General features: G+C 41.5%; 1 protein-coding gene across 1 annotated transcript in view; it reads right to left on the reverse strand.

Moving 5' to 3' along the window:
• The window catches only part of KIF13B (kinesin family member 13B), a 654,496-nt gene that overhangs the window by 4,714 nt on the left and 631,434 nt on the right, over nt 1–18,348 (reverse strand). The window contains exon 38 of the mRNA XM_053709534.1: nt 8,805–8,867. Coding sequence (XP_053565509.1) covers nt 8,805–8,867 — 63 coding nt within the window. The remainder of the gene's footprint in view (nt 1–8,804; nt 8,868–18,348) is intronic.

The raw sequence follows: 18,348 nt of genomic DNA on the forward strand, positions 1-18,348 counted from the left end.
TTCAAGCAGTCAGCTGCAGAGAAATTAGATTTGGATGATGGAAGGGTCCCTGAATGAGAAGGTCCTGCCTCAATGGAAGCTTCCACAGTGGCAGAGACGACATGTTCATCAGATTGGCATACCACGTCCCGCGAGGCCACGCAGGAGCGATGAGAATCACTGAAGACCTCTCCTGTTTGACTCGAGCAATCACCCGGGGAAGGAAAGCAAACGGAGGGAACACATAAGCTAGGTTGAATGACCAAGGCGCTGCCAAGGCATCTATCAGTTCGGCCTGAGGATCCCTGGACCTGGATCCGTATCTCGGGAGCTTGGCATTCTGATGAGACGCCATGAGATCCAGCTCCGGCCTGCCCCATCTGAGAATCAGGGTGGCAAAGACCTCCAGGTGGAGTTCCCACTCCCCCGGATGAAACATCTGTCTGCTCAAAAAATCTGCTTCCCTACTCCTGGGATGTAGATTGCTGGCAGATAACAAGAGTGAGCCTCCGCCCACCGAATTATCTTGGATACTTCTGTCATCGCCAAGGAACTCCTTGTTCCTCCCTGATGATTGATGTACCTATCTACTAACACAGGCAAAGAGAATGACTGGAGAGGGAGGAGCTATATATATACAGCTCTGCTGTGGAGCTCTTTGCCTCCTCCTGCTGACCAGGAGGCGATATCCCATAAGTAAGGATGAAATCTGTGGACTCGTCATATCTTGTAAAAGAAATTAAACTTTCATGATTCAGATAGGGCATGTGATTTTAAACTTTTTACTTTTATCATCAAATTTGCTTTGTTCTCTTGGTATTCTTTGTTGAAGGCTAAACCTAAGTAGTCTCATAAGCTAATTTCTAAGTCCTTGAAAGCCGCCTCTTATCTCTGGGCATTTTATTTGCTTTTCACAGCTAGACAAAACTAGTTCATGTTTGCCATACAGATAACATTGTGCTCACTCCTGTGGCGTTATTTATAAGTTAGCAGTGATTGGCTAAAATGCATGCCTGTCAAAAGAACTGAGATAAGGGGCAGTCTGCAGAGGCTTATATACAAGGTAAAGAGTGTATTAATATAACCCTGTTGGTTATGCAAAACTAGGTAATGGGTAATAAAGGGATTATCTATCTTTTTCAACAATTAACATTTTTAAGTAGACTATCCCTTTAAATTTATAAATGCGTTGTCTTTCTCTCTAGAAATGATGGAAAAAGTCCAATTTGCAGAATAAATATAATGAAGAAGAAGCCAAGATTAAAGTGACATAAATGTGCAAATAAAAAATTATTTAATATGTTAGAACCTTTTTTTTTGCACTTTTTTTCACATGTAGTTAAAGTCAGTTCAAAAGCCGTAATCCACTACTGGGACCTACTGAACTGGGACCTACTGGCTCCCAGCAGTGCATTGCTGCTCCTGAGCCTGCCTAGGAATGATTTTCCACAAAGGATATCACAAAAGTACATTTAGTGACACAAGTACACGAGTTTCCAACCCCTTTAATAATAAAGAAATGTATTTGTCATTAAAGGGACAGTCTACTTCAGAGTTGTTATTGTTTAATAAGATAGACAGATACTCCCTTTATTATCCATTCCCCAGCTTTGCATAACCAACACTGTTAAACATAATACACTTTTTACCTCTGTGATTGCCTTGTATCTAAGTCTCTGCAGACTGCCCCCTTATCTCAGTTCTTTTGACAGACTTGCATTGTACCCAATCAGTGCCCTCTGATAAGTAAGTCCATGGACGTGAGCAGAATGTTATCTTTATGGCACACATGAACTAACGCCCTCTAGCTGTGAAAAACTGTCAAAATGCATTAAGATAAGAGGCAGCTCAATGGCTTAGAAATTATCTTATAAGCCTACATAGGTTAAGCCTTCAACTAAGAATATCAAGGGAACAAAGCAAATTTGATGATAAAAATAAACTGGAAAGTTATTTAAAATTACATTTCTTATCTGAATCATGAAAGTTTCATTTTGACTAGACTGTCCCTTTAAGCCTTGAAGGTGTTAATCACTTTTCCAGTTATTAGAGCAAAGCACCTCAACGGATCACCTGCTAGGAAAGGACACTTTGAGCACTGGAAATACCTTTTCCAGTATTTACTTGAAAAATGATTTATACGACAGCTTTGGTCCTTTGCTGTTCAAGATGGAGGATTTATAGATGCTGGAAGGCTGCAGTGATCTATATGTCTCTTACAGTATTCTGGACGCACTTAGGGCTGGGATAAATCACGGCATTTCAGCTGGCTGCCAAAGATTTATTTTTCATTTCCAAATTTCCTTCACTACCACCTTTCATTTTCTTGGGTACTGTCAATTTGCAAGTGAAGAATTTAAAGACAGTTTCTGAGATTAAACAGCCCATTTCTCAGATCTATTTCCCAGAGGCAACATGTACTAAACTTCAGTGATCAATATTGGTTGTCAGAGTATAGACTTATAGGGGTAGCACAAGAGATTTAAAAAACAAAAAAAACTGTAAATCTATTTACTAGAATCTGTAAACGTAATTAAAGGAGTACTACAATTACACACCACACAAGTATAAATCGATGGGATAGCAATTAACGTGGCTATTAGTGCTGGTTGCACTGTTCAGAGACATACGATGTTCAGTTTTAATTTTTTTTTAATTAGGAAAAAAGGTGTTCTTTTGTAAAGCAGTTTGCCTTTCTGAGCTTTACAGTTTACAATGGACCATATGGTAACAATATGTAACTGGGATAACTATAACTATATAGTAAAGCTCTGCCTTTTATACTGGGCACCGCCATCTTGTAGCTCCTGTGATAGGAGCAGTGCACTTTCACAGATCTGGCGTTTTGACAGCTGTACCATTCACTTCAGTTTAGCTCACATAATAAATGCTGTGGTAACGGTGAGCAGGAGTAATATCCCAGCACAGTTTTACTGAGCCGAGAAAGGAAGAACAACTGAGTAAGATTTAGGCTGCTCTTATGATTTTTACACAGAATACTGCCCCATTACACCGTTAGCTCCAGCATGAGGGATGTCCGCTAATGTCTCCCTGGCTGTAAGTTAGCTATTTAGGGAGTGAGGGAAAAGCCCTAATTAGTGTGTATTACGTTCATATGCAGGGAAAACACTGCAAGTTTTTTTTTTTTCATTTTATCAGCAAAATAGCTACCCATAATCCCCAGTTATTCGACCAAAAAGAAAATGGAAAAAGTAATAACAGAAAGGTGTAGAGATGCCTGAGGTTTAGTAAAAAATAACTGTCTGAAATTAAGGGTGCATTCGTAGACGCTCCATATCCGGAAATAAATAAATGTATCGGGTAAGCATAAATTTGTTTTCTTTCAATTACTAGTGGGAACCAATAATCAAGCTAGAGGACACAGATGACTAGGGAGGGATAACAAGACAGGCAGACTTAAACAGAAGGCACCACCGCTTAAAGAACCTTTCTCCCAAAAGAAGCCTCAGCCGAGGCAAAAGTATCAAATTTGTAAAATTTAGAAAAAGTATACAGAGAGGACCAAGTTGCAGCCTTGTAAATCTGTTCCACAGAGGCTTCATTTTTGAAAGCCCAAGAAGAGGAGACAGCCCTTGTGGAATGAGCCGTAATTCTCTCAGGAGGCTGCTGACCAGCAGTCTCATAAGCAAAACGAATAATACTTCTCAACTAGAGGGAAAGAGAAGTAGCAGTAGCTTTCTGATCTTTACGCTTTGCAGAGAAACAAACAGGGCAGAGGACTGGCGAAAATCCTTAGTCGCCTGCAGGTAGAATTTCAGAGCATGCACAACATCCAAGTTGTGCAACAAACGTTCCTTATAAGAAAAAGGATTAGGACATAGAGAAGGAACAACAATTTCCTGATTAATATTTCTATCCGAAACCACTTTAGGAAGAAAACCCAACTTAGTACGAAAAACCGCCTAATCAACATGAAAAATAAGGTAAGGCGAATCACACTGCAAAGCCGAGAGTTCCGAGACTCTCCAAGCAGAAGAAATAGCAATAAGAAACAAAATCTTCCAAGATAACTTAATATCTATGGAATTCAATGGCTCAAACGGAGCCCAGCTGCAAAACTTTAAGAACAAGGTTAAGGCTCCAAGGAGGAGCAACAGACAAACACAGGCCTGATTCTGACCAGGGCCTGACAAAAAGATTGAACATCTGGCACATCCGCCAGACGCTTGTGTAACAAAATAGATAATGCAGAAATCTGACCCTTCAGAGAACTGACTGACAATCCCTTCTCCAGACCTTCTTGGAGAAAAAGACAACATCCTAGGAATCCTGACCATACTCCAAGAGTAGCCTTTGAATTCACACCAATAAAGGTATTTACGCCATACCTTATGATAAATCTTTCTAGTGACAGGCTTGCAAGCCTGAATCATGGTCTCAATGACGGACTCAGAAAAACCACGCATAGACAGAACTAAGCGTTCAATCTCCAAGCAGTCCGCTTCAGAAAAACGAGATTTGGATGAAGGAATGGATCCTGAGTTAGAAGGTCCTTCCTCAGAGGCAACCTCCAAGGTGAAAGAGGTGACATCTTCACTAGGTCTGCATACCAGATACTGCAAGGCCATGCAGGAGCTATTAGAATTACCGAAGCTCTCTCCTGTTTGATACGAGCAATGACTTGTGGAAGAAGAGCAAACGGAGGGAACAGATATGCCAAACTGAAATCTATCAGGGCAGCCTGCAGATTTCTTGACCTTGAACTGTACCTTGGAAGCTTGGCGTTCTGCCGAGACCCCCCATTTGAGGGTTAACCTGGAGAACACCACTGGATGGAGAGCCCACTCCCTGAGATGAAAAGTCTGTCTGCTCAGGAAATCCACTTCCCAGTTGTCCACTCCTGGGATGCGAATGGCAGATAGACAGCAATTGTGAGCTTTCGCCCACTGAACAATCCGAGCCACGTCCTTCATGGCTAAGGAACTCCGAGTTCCTCCCTGGTGGTTGATGCAAGCCACTGAGGTGATATTGTCCGACTGGAACCGGGCTAAGGACAACTGAGGCCAAGCCATCAGAGCATTGAAAATCGCTCTCAACTCCAAGATATTTATGGGGAGAGCAGACGCCTCCTGAGTCCATTGTCCCTGCGCCTTTAACAAGTCCCAGACTGCTCCCCAGCCCAGCAGGCTGGCGTCCGTGGTCACAATCACACAGGAAGGTCTCCGGAAGCATGTGCCCTGAGACAGATGCTCCTGAGAAAGCCACCATGGGAGAGAGTTTCTTGTCAACTGATCTAGATCTATCCTCTAAGACAGATCCGAATGGTCCCCGTTCCATTGTCTGAGCATGCACAACTACAGAGCTCTCAAATGGAATCAAGCAAAGGGAATGATGTCCATGGAAGACCAATTACCTCCATACATTGAGCCACTGATGGCCGAAGAGTAGACTGCAGAGAGAGGCAAGAGGAAAGAATCTTGGATTTTCTGACCTCTGTCAGAAATATTTTCATAGATAGGGAATTTATTATGGTCCCTAAGAAAACTACCATTGTAGCTGGAACAAGGGAACTCTTTTCCAGATTCACTTTCCATCCGTGGGAACATAGAAAAGACAACACGATCTCTGTATGAGAGGTTGCTTGTTGAAAAGATGGCGCCTGAACCAATATGTCGTCCAGGTAGGGTGCCACTGCCAAGAGAGCCCCCAGAACCTTTGAGAAAACTCTGGGAGCTGTGGCAAGGCCAAACGGAAGAGCCACAAACTGAAAGTGTTTGTCTAGAAAGGGGAATCTCATGAACTTGTGATGATCCCTGTGGGAACATAAAGATACGCAGGTCTATGGTCGTCATGAACTGACCCTCTTGGACCAAGGGAAAAATGGAAAAAATGGTTTCCATTTTCAAGGACGATACCACAAGAAACTTGATGAGACACTTTAGGTCTAGAATAGGATGAAAAGTTCCCTCTTTTTCGGGAACCACGAACAGATTTGAATAGAATCCTCGACCCTGTTCCCTTACAGGAACTGGAACTATTACTCCCAGGGACGAAAGGTCCCGAACGGAATTCAAGAATGCCTCTCTTTTTATCTGGTCTGCAGATAATCTTGAGAGGTGGAACCTGCCCCTGGGAGGAAAAGTTTTGAATTCTATTTTGTAACCCTGAGATACTATGTCCACAGCCCAGGGATCTGGGACATATCGTATCCATGCTTGATAAAACAGAAAAAGTCTGCCCCTCACTTCCGGATCAGGGGCAAACGCTTCCTGCTGATTTAGACTCAGCTGCGGGTTTCTTTGATTGCTTCCCATTGTTCCAACACTGATTGGGTTTCCAAGAAGACTTGGACTGTTCCTGTTTAGAAGAGGAAGACTTTCCTTTGAAGTTACGAAAGGAATGAAAATTACGTCCTTTAGGTCTATTCTTCTTGTCTTGTGGTAGAAAAGACCCTTTTCCACCAGTAATTTCAGAAATTATTTCTGCCAGACCAGGTCCAAACAAAGTCTTACCCTTGTAAGGAAGCGCCAGAAGCTTGGACTTGGAAGTAACATCAGCATACCAAGATTTTTAACACCCTGCAGGCTAGCACAGTGAAGCCAGATTTCTTGGCTCCCAGTTTAATAACTTGCATGGTAGCATTAGAAATAAAGGCTGTCTTGGATCTCCACCAAAGGAGTCTCTACCTGAATTGAATCAGACAAGGTGGCGTACCAATAAGATGCCGCACTTGACACAGTGGCAATACAAACTGCAGGTTGCCATTGAAGATCTTGATGAACATACATCTTCTTCAAATAAGCATCCAGCTTTTTGTCCATTGGGTCCTTAAAAGAGCAGCTATCCTCTATAGGAATAGTAGTTCTCTTAGCCAGAGTAGAAATGGCCCCTTCTACTTTAGGCACCTTGTGCCATGAATCTTTAATGGAGTCAGCGACAGGAAACATATTTTTAAAGACAGGAGACGGGGAAACAGGTATCCCTGGCTTCTCCCATTCCTGCGCAATAATCTCCGTTGCACGGTCTGGAACAGGAAACACTTCCACAGAGGAAGGAACATCATATTATTTATTAAGTTTACTAGATTTCTTAAATTTCTTTAAACAATACTCAAAGGTGTTCAAGCTTAAATCTAAAGGTTACTACTTCAGCATCAGATGAAGGAATTATACTGTCTGAATCTGAGATTTCACCCTCAGAGGCTACCGACATATCCTCATCAGACTTCTGAGGGAGGGCAATCTGAGTAGCAGAGGTTGGAACACAAACCGTACTATCTGAATCTCTTATTTTCCTCTTGCGTTTTCCCTTTAGCATAAGAAAACAGATAATGCTGCAGAAGATACCTGTGCAGCAATTTCTGCAGGCAAATATACACCTCCAGGAGGCTGAGAGGAACTGCAGGGCACTGCATGTGACACCATTGGGACATTAGAGGAGACAGCTGTGGCATAGCCTGAACAGCATCATCATAAGACATTATGCTCAGCAAAAAATATTTTTTCTTTACATTTCAATGTCCTCTCTACACATGAGGAACAAAATTGCATAGGGGTAAAAATGTGGGACTCTAAACACAATAAGCACAAATTAATAAGAGCAGACTCCTGCTCCATGTCAGACATGGCCCCAAAAACAGTTTGAATAAAACCAAAATAAAAATGGTCACTGTCACTTTTTTTTTTTCTTCTTTTAAACGCAAATTTCCCAGACTAATAATTTGCACTCAAAAAAAGAAACTACATGTCTTTTTAATAAACCTCCTGTTAAAGGGCCACCTCTACACCTCAGATTAACTGAGGTGCTCCTACCTGACCTTATGGGAGAAAAACGCTACACGGGTACAGCAATTAGCTTGCAAGGACTCAGATCAGCTCCTACACGAACCGCCGCTCTGCTCATAAGCCTAGAGCAGAAGCGCAGGCGGACCACGTGACCAGCTGAAGGTAACTGCACCACACACGAAAGCGCACGTTCCAAATACAGCTGTAGCAACCGTCGTAACCAGAAGCCCAGCCCAATGCTTATCCCCTTAGCGTATAATAGAAGCGTTACAATCAAGTGAAAACGCTCTCTCTAAGAAATAATGTTTAAACACAAATTTTTCTCAAACTGAGTGCCAAACAGGAAAAGTAAAATGTACCATCATTTTAATACAGACTTCCCTATTAATCATAAAATGAGCCACATATGAAATAAAAATAGGTTAATTCTTCTACGCAGTGAAAAAAAATAACCCCTCAGTCTCGGTTACGTCATAGCCTGCATCCTGCCAACCTTAAATCCTTACTAAAGGATAAATATGTCCCAAAAAATTATTGCAGTCCTATATTTGTGAAGTGCAAGCCTCCAGTACCTAGCAGACAATATGCACTTACCTGCAATCTAGCCGTCCAGCCGGGAGACAGCTCACAAGGCGTGAAAGGACACATACTCCTTACATAGACCTGTAGAAAAAAGATAGAATAGAGTAAGCCTACTCTGGCTTTCTATACTAGGGAAGCAATATGTTAGGAAACAAAGCAAGGCCCACCTCACAAGTTCCAAACTGCTTAAAAGCCACCACTTCTCTACTGCAGAGATTGACGTGGACTACAGCTAGACCTAAAAATCTTGCTTAAAGTGAAAGAAATCCAATTTTCTTCAGACACCAAAACTTCACCTCCTCCATTGACAAATTCAAAGAGAATGACTGGGGATTATGGGTAGGGGAGTGACACTTAACTTGCTGTGGTGCTCTTTGCCGCCTCCTGCTGGCCAGGAGTGATATTCCCACTAGTAATTGATGATGTTGTGCACTGTCTATATCTTAGGAAAGAAAGAACAGTTTACTCACCCCCCCCCCCCCCCACTGATCTACCTACCGTTTTAGGCTTTAAAGCGTTCTCATCAATACTAGCAGACTGGACCATAATCCGAGGAACGTGCTGCAAAAACAAAAAACTAAATATAAATATACAAAATGTACAATGTCATGTAAGCTGATACAATTATCAAACTATAGATCTTAAAAAAGAAAACAAATGTTAAGCGAATGTGGCTGAACTGTGTTCTTTCAGCGGTACACCTATATGTACAACGTAAAATTTAAGTCTCACATTTGTATGTTCCTAAAAGGGTAAATTTGCTGAGGTTTAAATGATTCCACCCAGTGGCGTATTTAGGTTTTGTGCTGCCCTAGGCATCCAAAATTCTGCTGCCCCCACTCGACACCTTCACCTGTAACGTGACTTTTTTTCCATGGCACTTCCAAAGTAAATGTTCATGTTCAATTGCTTGTGTGTTTATAGGTGTGTCTGTGTGTGAAAATGGTGAGTGTGTGTGTTTATGTTATGTGTGTGTGTAGTGCTGGGTGTATGTGTGTGTAGTGGGATTCAAAAGTGCCTTGTTTGCCTAGGCCAAAATTCTCCCCCGATTCCAATCTTTGGTCATTATACAGGTTGCAGGGGCTATGAGTGCACAAAAAAAAACCAGATTTGAATGCATCATGAATAAAAATATAGAGTAGGACTAACCAATGGGGTTTGCCTTGACATTGGCAGGAAACCTTACCTAATTAAAGTATGGTACTAAAATCCTTTACAAATAAGTTTGGTGATACCGTGCAGGTAACGCCTGTCTTCTCTTGTATGTATAGCAAAAGGTCTACTAAAATGGTGCATGGTCTAAAAAATAAAATATATGTTTGAATTTGGAGGAGACAATGGACAGATACAACTAAATCATTTCAATAATAATAATAATAGTGTCAAGGAGGAAAGATGTTTTCATAAAAGGATGAAAACTTGAACCAGGGAGAATAATGTCTAGTTGGTAGTAGCAGGTCAAGAAGTAATTGCACTTCTTTACAGAAAAGGGCAGTGGATAAATAGAATTATGTAGGGAGGGCAAATTGTATTATGTTGTAGGTGAGGATCTTGACAATATTCAGATTGTGCAACGCATAACATTCCCCTGAGAGAATGTCGCAAACCACCATTTGTATAAAAAGTGAGTGGTAACATAAAACACTTACAAAGTAATATAAAATATGTATCATAGTAAATCAATTTGCAATATACGTTATTTATTTTGCCTCCTTTTCCTGTAATTTTAATTTACAAACCTAACCCTGTGTATATGAATATATGAGCTTATATGTAAAAGCTTGATGTTTTTATATAGGTTTTTAAAGCTTTATTAAAGGGTCAGTAAATTTACAATTCTCAAAATCTCAGTCTGTGTTCAGTTTTATGTTTACATTTGAAACACTTTGTGACGACCCAAGGTTATCCAACACTGCGCCAGTCACTTATTTGGCACAGAAAACAGAATTTATGTTTACCTGATAAATTACTTTCTCCAACGGTGTGTCCGGTCCACGGCGTCATCCTTACTTGTGGGATATTCTCTTCCTCAACAGGAAATGGCAAAGAGCCCAGCAAAGCTGGTCACATGATCCCTCCTAGGCTCCGCCTACCCCAGTCATTCGACCGACGTAAAGGAGGAATATTTGCATAGGAGAAACCATATGATACCGTGGTGACTGTAGTTAAAGAAAATAAATTATCAGACCTGATTAAAAAACCAGGGCGGGCCGTGGACCGGACACACCGTTGGAGAAAGTAATTTATCAGGTAAACATAAATTCTGTTTTCTCCAACATAGGTGTGTCCGGTCCACGGCGTCATCCTTACTTGTGGGAACCAATACCAAAGCTTTAGGACACGGATGAAGGGAGGGAGCAAATCAGGTCACCTAAATGGAAGGCACCACGGCTTGCAAAACCTTTCTCCCAAAAATAGCCTCAGAAGAAGCAAAAGTATCAAACTTGTAAAATTTGGTAAAAGTGTGCAGTGAAGACCAAGTCGCTGCCCGACATATCTGATCAACAGAAGCCTCGTTCTTGAAGGCCCATGTGGAAGCCACAGCCCTAGTGGAATGAGCTGTGATTCTTTCAGGAGGCTGCCGTCCGGCAGTCTCATAAGCCAATCTGATGATGCTTTTAATCCAAAAAGAGAGAGAGGTAGAAGTTGCTTTTTGACCTCTCCTTTTACCAGAGTAAACAACAAACAAGGAAGATGTTTGTCTAAAATCCTTTGTAGCATCTAAATAGAATTTTAGAGCGCGAACAACATCCAAATTGTGCAACAAACGTTCCTTCTTTGAAACTGGATTCGGACACAAAGAAGGCACGACTATCTCCTGGTTAATGTTTTTGTTAGAAACAACTTTCGGAAGAAAACCAGGTTTAGTACGTAAAACCACCTTATCTGCATGGAACACCAGATAAGGAGGAGAACACTGCAGAGCAGATAATTCTGAAACTCTTCTAGCAGAAAAAATTGCAACCAAAAACAAAACTTTCCAAGATAATAACTTAATATCAACGGAATGTAAGGGTTCAAACGGAACCCCCTGAAGAACTGAAAGAACTAAGTTGAGACTCCAAGGAGGAGTCAAAGGTTTGTAAACAGGCTTGATTCTAACCAGAGCCTGAACAAAGGCTTGAACATCTGGCACAGCTGCCAACTTTTTGTGAAGTAACACAGACAAGGCAGAAATCTGTCCCTTCAAGGAACTTGCAGATAATCCTTTCTCCAATCCTTCTTGAAGAAAGGATAGAATCTTAGGAATTTTTACCTTGTCCCAAGGGAATCCTTTAGATTCACACCAACAGATATATTTTTTCCATATTTTGTGGTAAATTTTTCTGGTTACAGGCTTTCTGGCCTGAACAAGAGTATCAATAACAGAATCTGAGAACCCTCGCTTTGATAAGATCAAGCGTTCAATCTCCAAGCAGTCAGTTGGAGTGAGACCAGATTCGGATGTTCGAACGGACCTTGAACAAGAAGGTCTCGTCTCAAAGGTAGCTTCCATGGTGGAGCCGATGACATATTCACCAGATCTGCATACCAAGTCCTGCGTGGCCACGCAGGAGCCATCAAGATCACCGATGCCCTCTCCTGATTGATCCTGGCTACCAGCCTGGGGATGAGAGGAAACGGCGGGAATACATAAGCTAGTTTGAAGGTCCAAGGTGCTACTAGTGCATCTACTAGAGTCGCCTTGGGATCCCTGGATCTGGACCCGTAGCAAGGAACCTTGAAGTTCTGACGAGAGGCCATCAGATCCATGTCTGGAATGCCCCACAGTTGAGTAATTTGGGCAAAGATTTCCGGATGGAGTTCCCACTCCCCCGGATGTAATGTCTGACGACTCAGAAAATCCGCTTCCCAATTTTCCACTCCTGGGATGTGGATTGCAGACAGGTGGCAGGAGTGAGTCTCCGCCCATTGAATGATTTTGGTCACTTCTTCCATCGCCAGGGAACTCCTTGTTCCTCCCTGATGGTTGATGTACGCAACAGTCGTCATGTTGTCTGATTGAAACCGTATGAACTTGGCCTTTGCTAGCTGAGGCCAAGCCTTGAGAGCATTGAGTATCGCTCTCAGTTCCAGAATATTTATCGGTAGAAGAGATTCTTCCCGAGACCAAAGACCCTGAGCTTTCAGGGGTCCCCAGACCGCGCCCCAGCCCATCAGACTGGCGTCGGTCGTGACAATGACCCACTCTGGCCTGCGGAAGTTCATCCCTTGTGACAGGTTGTCCAGGGACAGCCACCAACGGAGTGAATCTCTGGTCCTCTGATTTACTTGTATCGTCGGAGACAAGTTTGTATAGTCCCCATTCCACTGACTGAGCATGCACAGTTGTAATGGTCTTAGATGAATGCGCGCAAAAGGAACTATGTCCATTGCCGCTACCATCAAACCTATTACTTCCATGCACTGCGCTATGGAAGGAAGAGGAACGGAATGAAGTATTTGACAAGAGTTTAGAAGTTTTGTTTTTCTGGCCTCTGTCAGAAAAATCCTCATTTCTAAGGAGTCTATTATTGTTCCCAAGAAGGGAACCCTTGTTGACGGAGATAGAGAACTCTTTTCTACGTTCACTTTCCATCCGTGAGATCTGAGAAAGGCCAGGACTATGTCCGTGTGAGCCTTTGCTTGAGGAAGGGACGACGCTTGAATCAGAATGTCGTCCAAGTAAGGTACTACTGCAATGCCCCTTGGTCTTAGCACCGCTAGAAGGGACCCTAGTACCTTTGTGAAAATCCTTGGAGCAGTGGCTAATCCGAAAGGAAGTGCCATGAACTGGTAATGCTTGTCCAGGAATGCGAACCTTAGGAACCGATGATGTTCCTTGTGGATAGGAATATGTAGATACGCATCCTTTAAATCCACCGTGGTCATGAATTGACCTTCCTGGATGGAAGGAAGAATTGTTCGAATGGTTTCCATTTTGAACGATGGAACCTTGAGAAACTTGTTTAGGATCTTGAGATCTAAGATTGGTCTGAACGTTCCCTCTTTTTTGGGAACTACGAACAGATTGGAGTAGAACCCCATCCCTTGTTCCCCTAATGGAACAGGATGAATCACTCCCATTTTTAACAGGTCTTCTACACAATGTAAGAATGCCTGTTTTTTTATGTGGTCTGAAGACAATTGAGACCTGTGGAACCTCCCCCTTGGGGGAAGCCCTTTGAATTCCAGAAGATAACCTTGGGAGACTATTTCTAGTGCCCAAGGATCCAGAACATCTCTTGCCCAAGCCTGAGCGAAGAGAGAGAGTCTGCCCCCCACCAGATCCGGTCCCGGATCGGGGGCCAACAGTTCATGCTGTTAATTGTTGCATAGTAAGGAGTATTGGCGCGCTAGATGTACTAGGGGCCTCCTGAGTGGGCAAGACTGGTGTAGACGAAGGAGGGGATGATGCAGTACCATGCTTACTCCCCTCACTTGAGGAATCATCTTGGGCATCATTTTCTCTAAATTTTGTGTCACATAAATCACATCTATTTAAATGAGAAGGAACCTTGGCTTCCCCACATTCAGAACACAGTCTATCTGGTAGTTCAGACATGTTAAACAGGCATAAACTTGATAACAAAGTACAAAAAAACGTTTTAAAATAAAACCGTTACTGTCACTTTAAATTTTAAACTGAACACACTTTATTACTGCAATTGCGAAAAAGTATGAAGGAATTGTTCAAAATTCACCAAAATTTCACCACAGTGTCTTAAAGCCTTAAAAGTATTGCACACCAAATTTGGAAGCTTTAACCCTTAAAATAACGGAACCGGAGCCGTTTTTATCTTTAACCCCTTTACAGTCCCTGGTATCTGCTTTGCTGAGACCCAACCAAGCCCAAAGGGGAATACGATACCAAATGACGCCTTCAGAAAGTCTTTTCTATGTATCAGAGCTCCTCACACATGCGACTGCATGTCATGCTTCTCAAAAACAAGTGCGCAATACCGGCGCGAAAATGAGACTCTGCCTATGATAAGGGAAAGCCCCTAGAGAATAAGGTGTCCCAAACAGTGCCTGCCGATATTATTTTACAAAATACCCAGATTAAAATGATTCCTCAAGGCTAAATATGTTTATTATATGAATCGATTTAGCCCAGAAAATGTCTACAGTCTTAAAAAGCCCTTGTGAAGCCCTTATTTATTGTCTGTAATAAAAATGGCTTACCGGATCCCATAGGGAAAATGACAGCTTCCAGCATTACATCGTCTTGTTAGAATGTGTCATACCTCAAGCAGTAAAATTCTGCTCACTGTTCCCTCAACTGAAGTTAATTCCTCTCAACAGTCCTGTGTGGAACAGCCATCGATTTTAGTAACGGTTGCTAAAATCATTTTCCTCTTACAAACAGAAATCTTCATCTCTTTTCTGTTTCAGAGTAAATAGTACATACCAGCACTATTTTAAAATAACAAACTCTTGATTGAATAATAAAAACTACAGTTAAACACTAAAAAACTCTAAGCCATCTCCGTGGAGATGTTGCCTGTACAACGGCAAAGAGAATGACTGGGGTAGGCGGAGCCTAGGAGGGATCATGTGACCAGCTTTGCTGGGCTCTTTGCCATTTCCTGTTGGGGAAGAGAATATCCCACAAGTAAGGATGACGCCGTGGACCGGACACACCTATGTTGGAGAAAGGGTTATCAGACCCCTTCTACTCTCACTAATAGGCCACACCAGGCCAGCTTGTGATTTAGTTCCGTGGGTGCAAGGGTTAACAACACTCCCTAGTCTGTACTAGACGTAAAAGAAATGCCCAAAACTCCCTTTAATGCCACCCACACTAAACTAACAACCATATAGCTCCAAAACTGCCACAACTTAAAATTTATTAAAGGGAAAATCCTAAGGAAAAACCCAGACTTACACATTAACTCTGAGTACAATTTAGCAGAAAATAACCTAAATTATACAGTTCTAATATTCCAGTCTGTTCAGTAACGTGGTTCAATTATTAGACAAAGGCAAAACTTAATAAAGGAATTATTTATTATACCAAAAATATTATGCACAATGCATTATTAATAAAAAGTCGTTACAAATACAATTACACACAGCAAACAGTTATTTAAAATAAAAAGGGATAAAAACAGATTGAATACTTTACTAGTCTCAAGATCTGTGCCAGGGGCGGGCATGAAAGCAATGGTCCTTACCCTGTAGAACAGCTCCCCTTGTAAGAATGACCAATTTCAGTGTTAACACACAAGGCCCTTATACCTTTCTTCCATAGATCAGGTTGCCTGACCACACCCTCCTGGGCGGGCTAAGAAACCCCCCTGTCTTTAAACACATATAGGCATTAGACCAATGTCCTTTTATTGACCTCATCAGGATATGGGGGAGAAGCACTGTTGTATCTCTGGAGCTGACAGATTGACTCAATGCATACACAATAACATTTGGAGGAAGGGTTTTAGAAACTATTTATGAGGGGTTCTGGCACATCAAAGAAAACACAAAAAATCCAGTACACAGCTATTTTTAAAAAAACAAACAACTGATTTTAGTTCACAAACTAAACAGAATTAACCCCTTAACAGCTAAATCCTTAGATATTCGTAACATACTTATTTTATTCTGTAAAAATAATAAGATTTATATGTAATAATCAAGCTTACTTTTAGTAATAGAATCTGTTAGTGCCCGGTACTTCTCCAACCACTCTATGACATATCTTAAATGGGAGGTATAGAGCCATTTTGTTCAGCCCACATGAAATTCTTAGGACGCCTACATTTCCTCACACTGAAGCTTGTCAATGTAGTACTAAAGCATTGATTGCTTCACATGAGTTACACGAGAGAGTCGAAAGTTGCGCAAGCATGTTAACCACACTAAGCCAGGCATTTGTGATGTCATCAAGTGCACATTCACAAAATGATTCCATAGTGCTACAGATATTTTAGCGATAGGTGGATGGCCATTACTTTGAAAGTGAAAAAAAAAAAGGCAGCAGAGCGGTAGGTCGCCAGGTAATATCCAACGGGGCTAAGATTTGAGATAACATTTTTAATTACAAACTACATAAATATGAAAATTGATGAATGAAACGTATATTGATTAAATCATGCAAATGCAAAATTGAAGGATTCATTTCTGAGTTACTGTCCCTTTAAAGTTTTATTGGCTACATATAATGGCTTGGGGGCCGAATTATCAAGCTCTGAATGAAGCTTGATGCCCCTGTTTCCGTGTGAGCCTTCAGGCTCGCCGGAAACAGCAGTTATGAAGAAGCGGTCTAAAGACCGCTGCTCCATAACTGGTCCGCTGCCTCTGAGGCTGTGGTCTGCAACCCGCCCGATCCTATACAATCTGGCTGATTGACACCCCCTGCTGGCGGCAGACATTGCACAAGCAGTTGTGGTGAACTGCTTATGCAATGTTAAATGCCGACAGCGTATGCTGTCGGTATTCAGCGAAGTCTGTCAGACATGATACGCTACAGTGTATCATGTCGGATAAACATTGATAAATCGGCCCCTTGGAGTCTATAAATTTACTCTGGAGGTTTAAAGTTTGAGGAGCTCCAGTTTTAGAATCAATCAAGGCACCTGTTTTGGCACCAGACGGTAGAAAATTGGGGGACGCTGAACAGTGAGCTGCCTGAGACATTGAGAGCTCTCAGCACGCCAGCTATAGCACAAATTTGAGTGCTAACACTTGTTAGTATCGATCTGTTGGGTGGTTATGGTGGAGGAATTTGGTCATATCTGCACAAAGAGGCGCCCTTTTTTATTATTCATAAGCCTAACCCACTGCTACACCTCAGTCCATAACAGGCCTCAGTAGAGGAGCTAACATAATATACTGCAAAAACAATACAGGTTTTTCTAACAAAATGACAGAGGCTAGACTTATCTACTCCAGTAAGTCTGATTGGTTCCTCAAGTGAGGACATTGACAAATAAATGCAGCAAACTATATGTTAATGAGTTTGGGAAATGTTTATACTATGTTGGTAGATTAATAAAAGAAAGACAGAAACGCGTTTTTATGTCTATGGTTAGAATTAGGACTTGGTTTACACCCTTGGATGCCAAATGAACCGCATCCCCATTGGCAAATGTCACCCAGTGACACTGATGCATGACCTCCCTTGTTTTAGCCATATTATGTTCACAATGGCACCTTAGCAGAAATATTATGGCAGTCACTATACTGCTGGGGTGAAATTCCAGTAGTGCACCCGACAAAGAGTAAATTAATGTAGGAAAGTTCTACTTATGAATAAGCAAAAAATAAGTAATTAAGCCTACGTTTCAGTGAGAGATATGGCAGAGATTTGCCTTATGGTTCTTATTTGTTGTTCAAGGCTCTTTTTCCATCATTGTAATTCTGTAACCTGTTTATGTAACTGTATTATAAATACTTATCAGGGCTTGAAACTTCACCTTGACACTCACAATTTAAAAGGACATACAAGTGCATTGCGGTTCCTTTATGGGGCAGAATTGACTCAATTCCTTAAAAGGGGGGAGGAACCTGTAAGTCCTGGTGAGTTTTGAGCTGCCTCACATAAAAAGTAATGACAGGTAGTACCTAGCACTGATAAAAAAAATTAAAGCAAACACAAATCAAATTACAATGTTCTCAGTGTACTTTGCTTCTAGTTTTATATATGTCTTTTTCATCTATAATGTTAAGTGTTTATTTTGAAAATCTCATTAGCTTTCATTTCAAAGATAAAACAGTGAGACCTGGAAGTGTAAATGAGACCTGTGAGAAAACGTTAGGCACACCCACGGAATGCCCTTGTTCAGCCCACTCTCTAAGGCTGCGAGACTCATTTTACAATGAAAAAAAGTACTTTCTGAATATTGTACGTGTTGGTGCATATTTAACTTTGTATTTTGAAATGACATTGAATCTGAAAAACAATTTTTTCCTGTGTAATTTAAATAAGAATTTTGCTGTGTAACAAACTCACATTCTACTGCATACTTTTAATATTCTTTTTAATTATTATTAAAGGCACAGCCTAGACCCAATACTTATTCTTTTACTTATTGTTACATACCAGACAAGCATCTTGCAACTG

The sequence above is a fragment of the Bombina bombina genome, chromosome 4, assembly GCF_027579735.1.
Source record: "Bombina bombina isolate aBomBom1 chromosome 4, aBomBom1.pri, whole genome shotgun sequence".
In the NCBI taxonomy this organism is placed as follows: domain Eukaryota; kingdom Metazoa; phylum Chordata; class Amphibia; order Anura; family Bombinatoridae; genus Bombina; species Bombina bombina.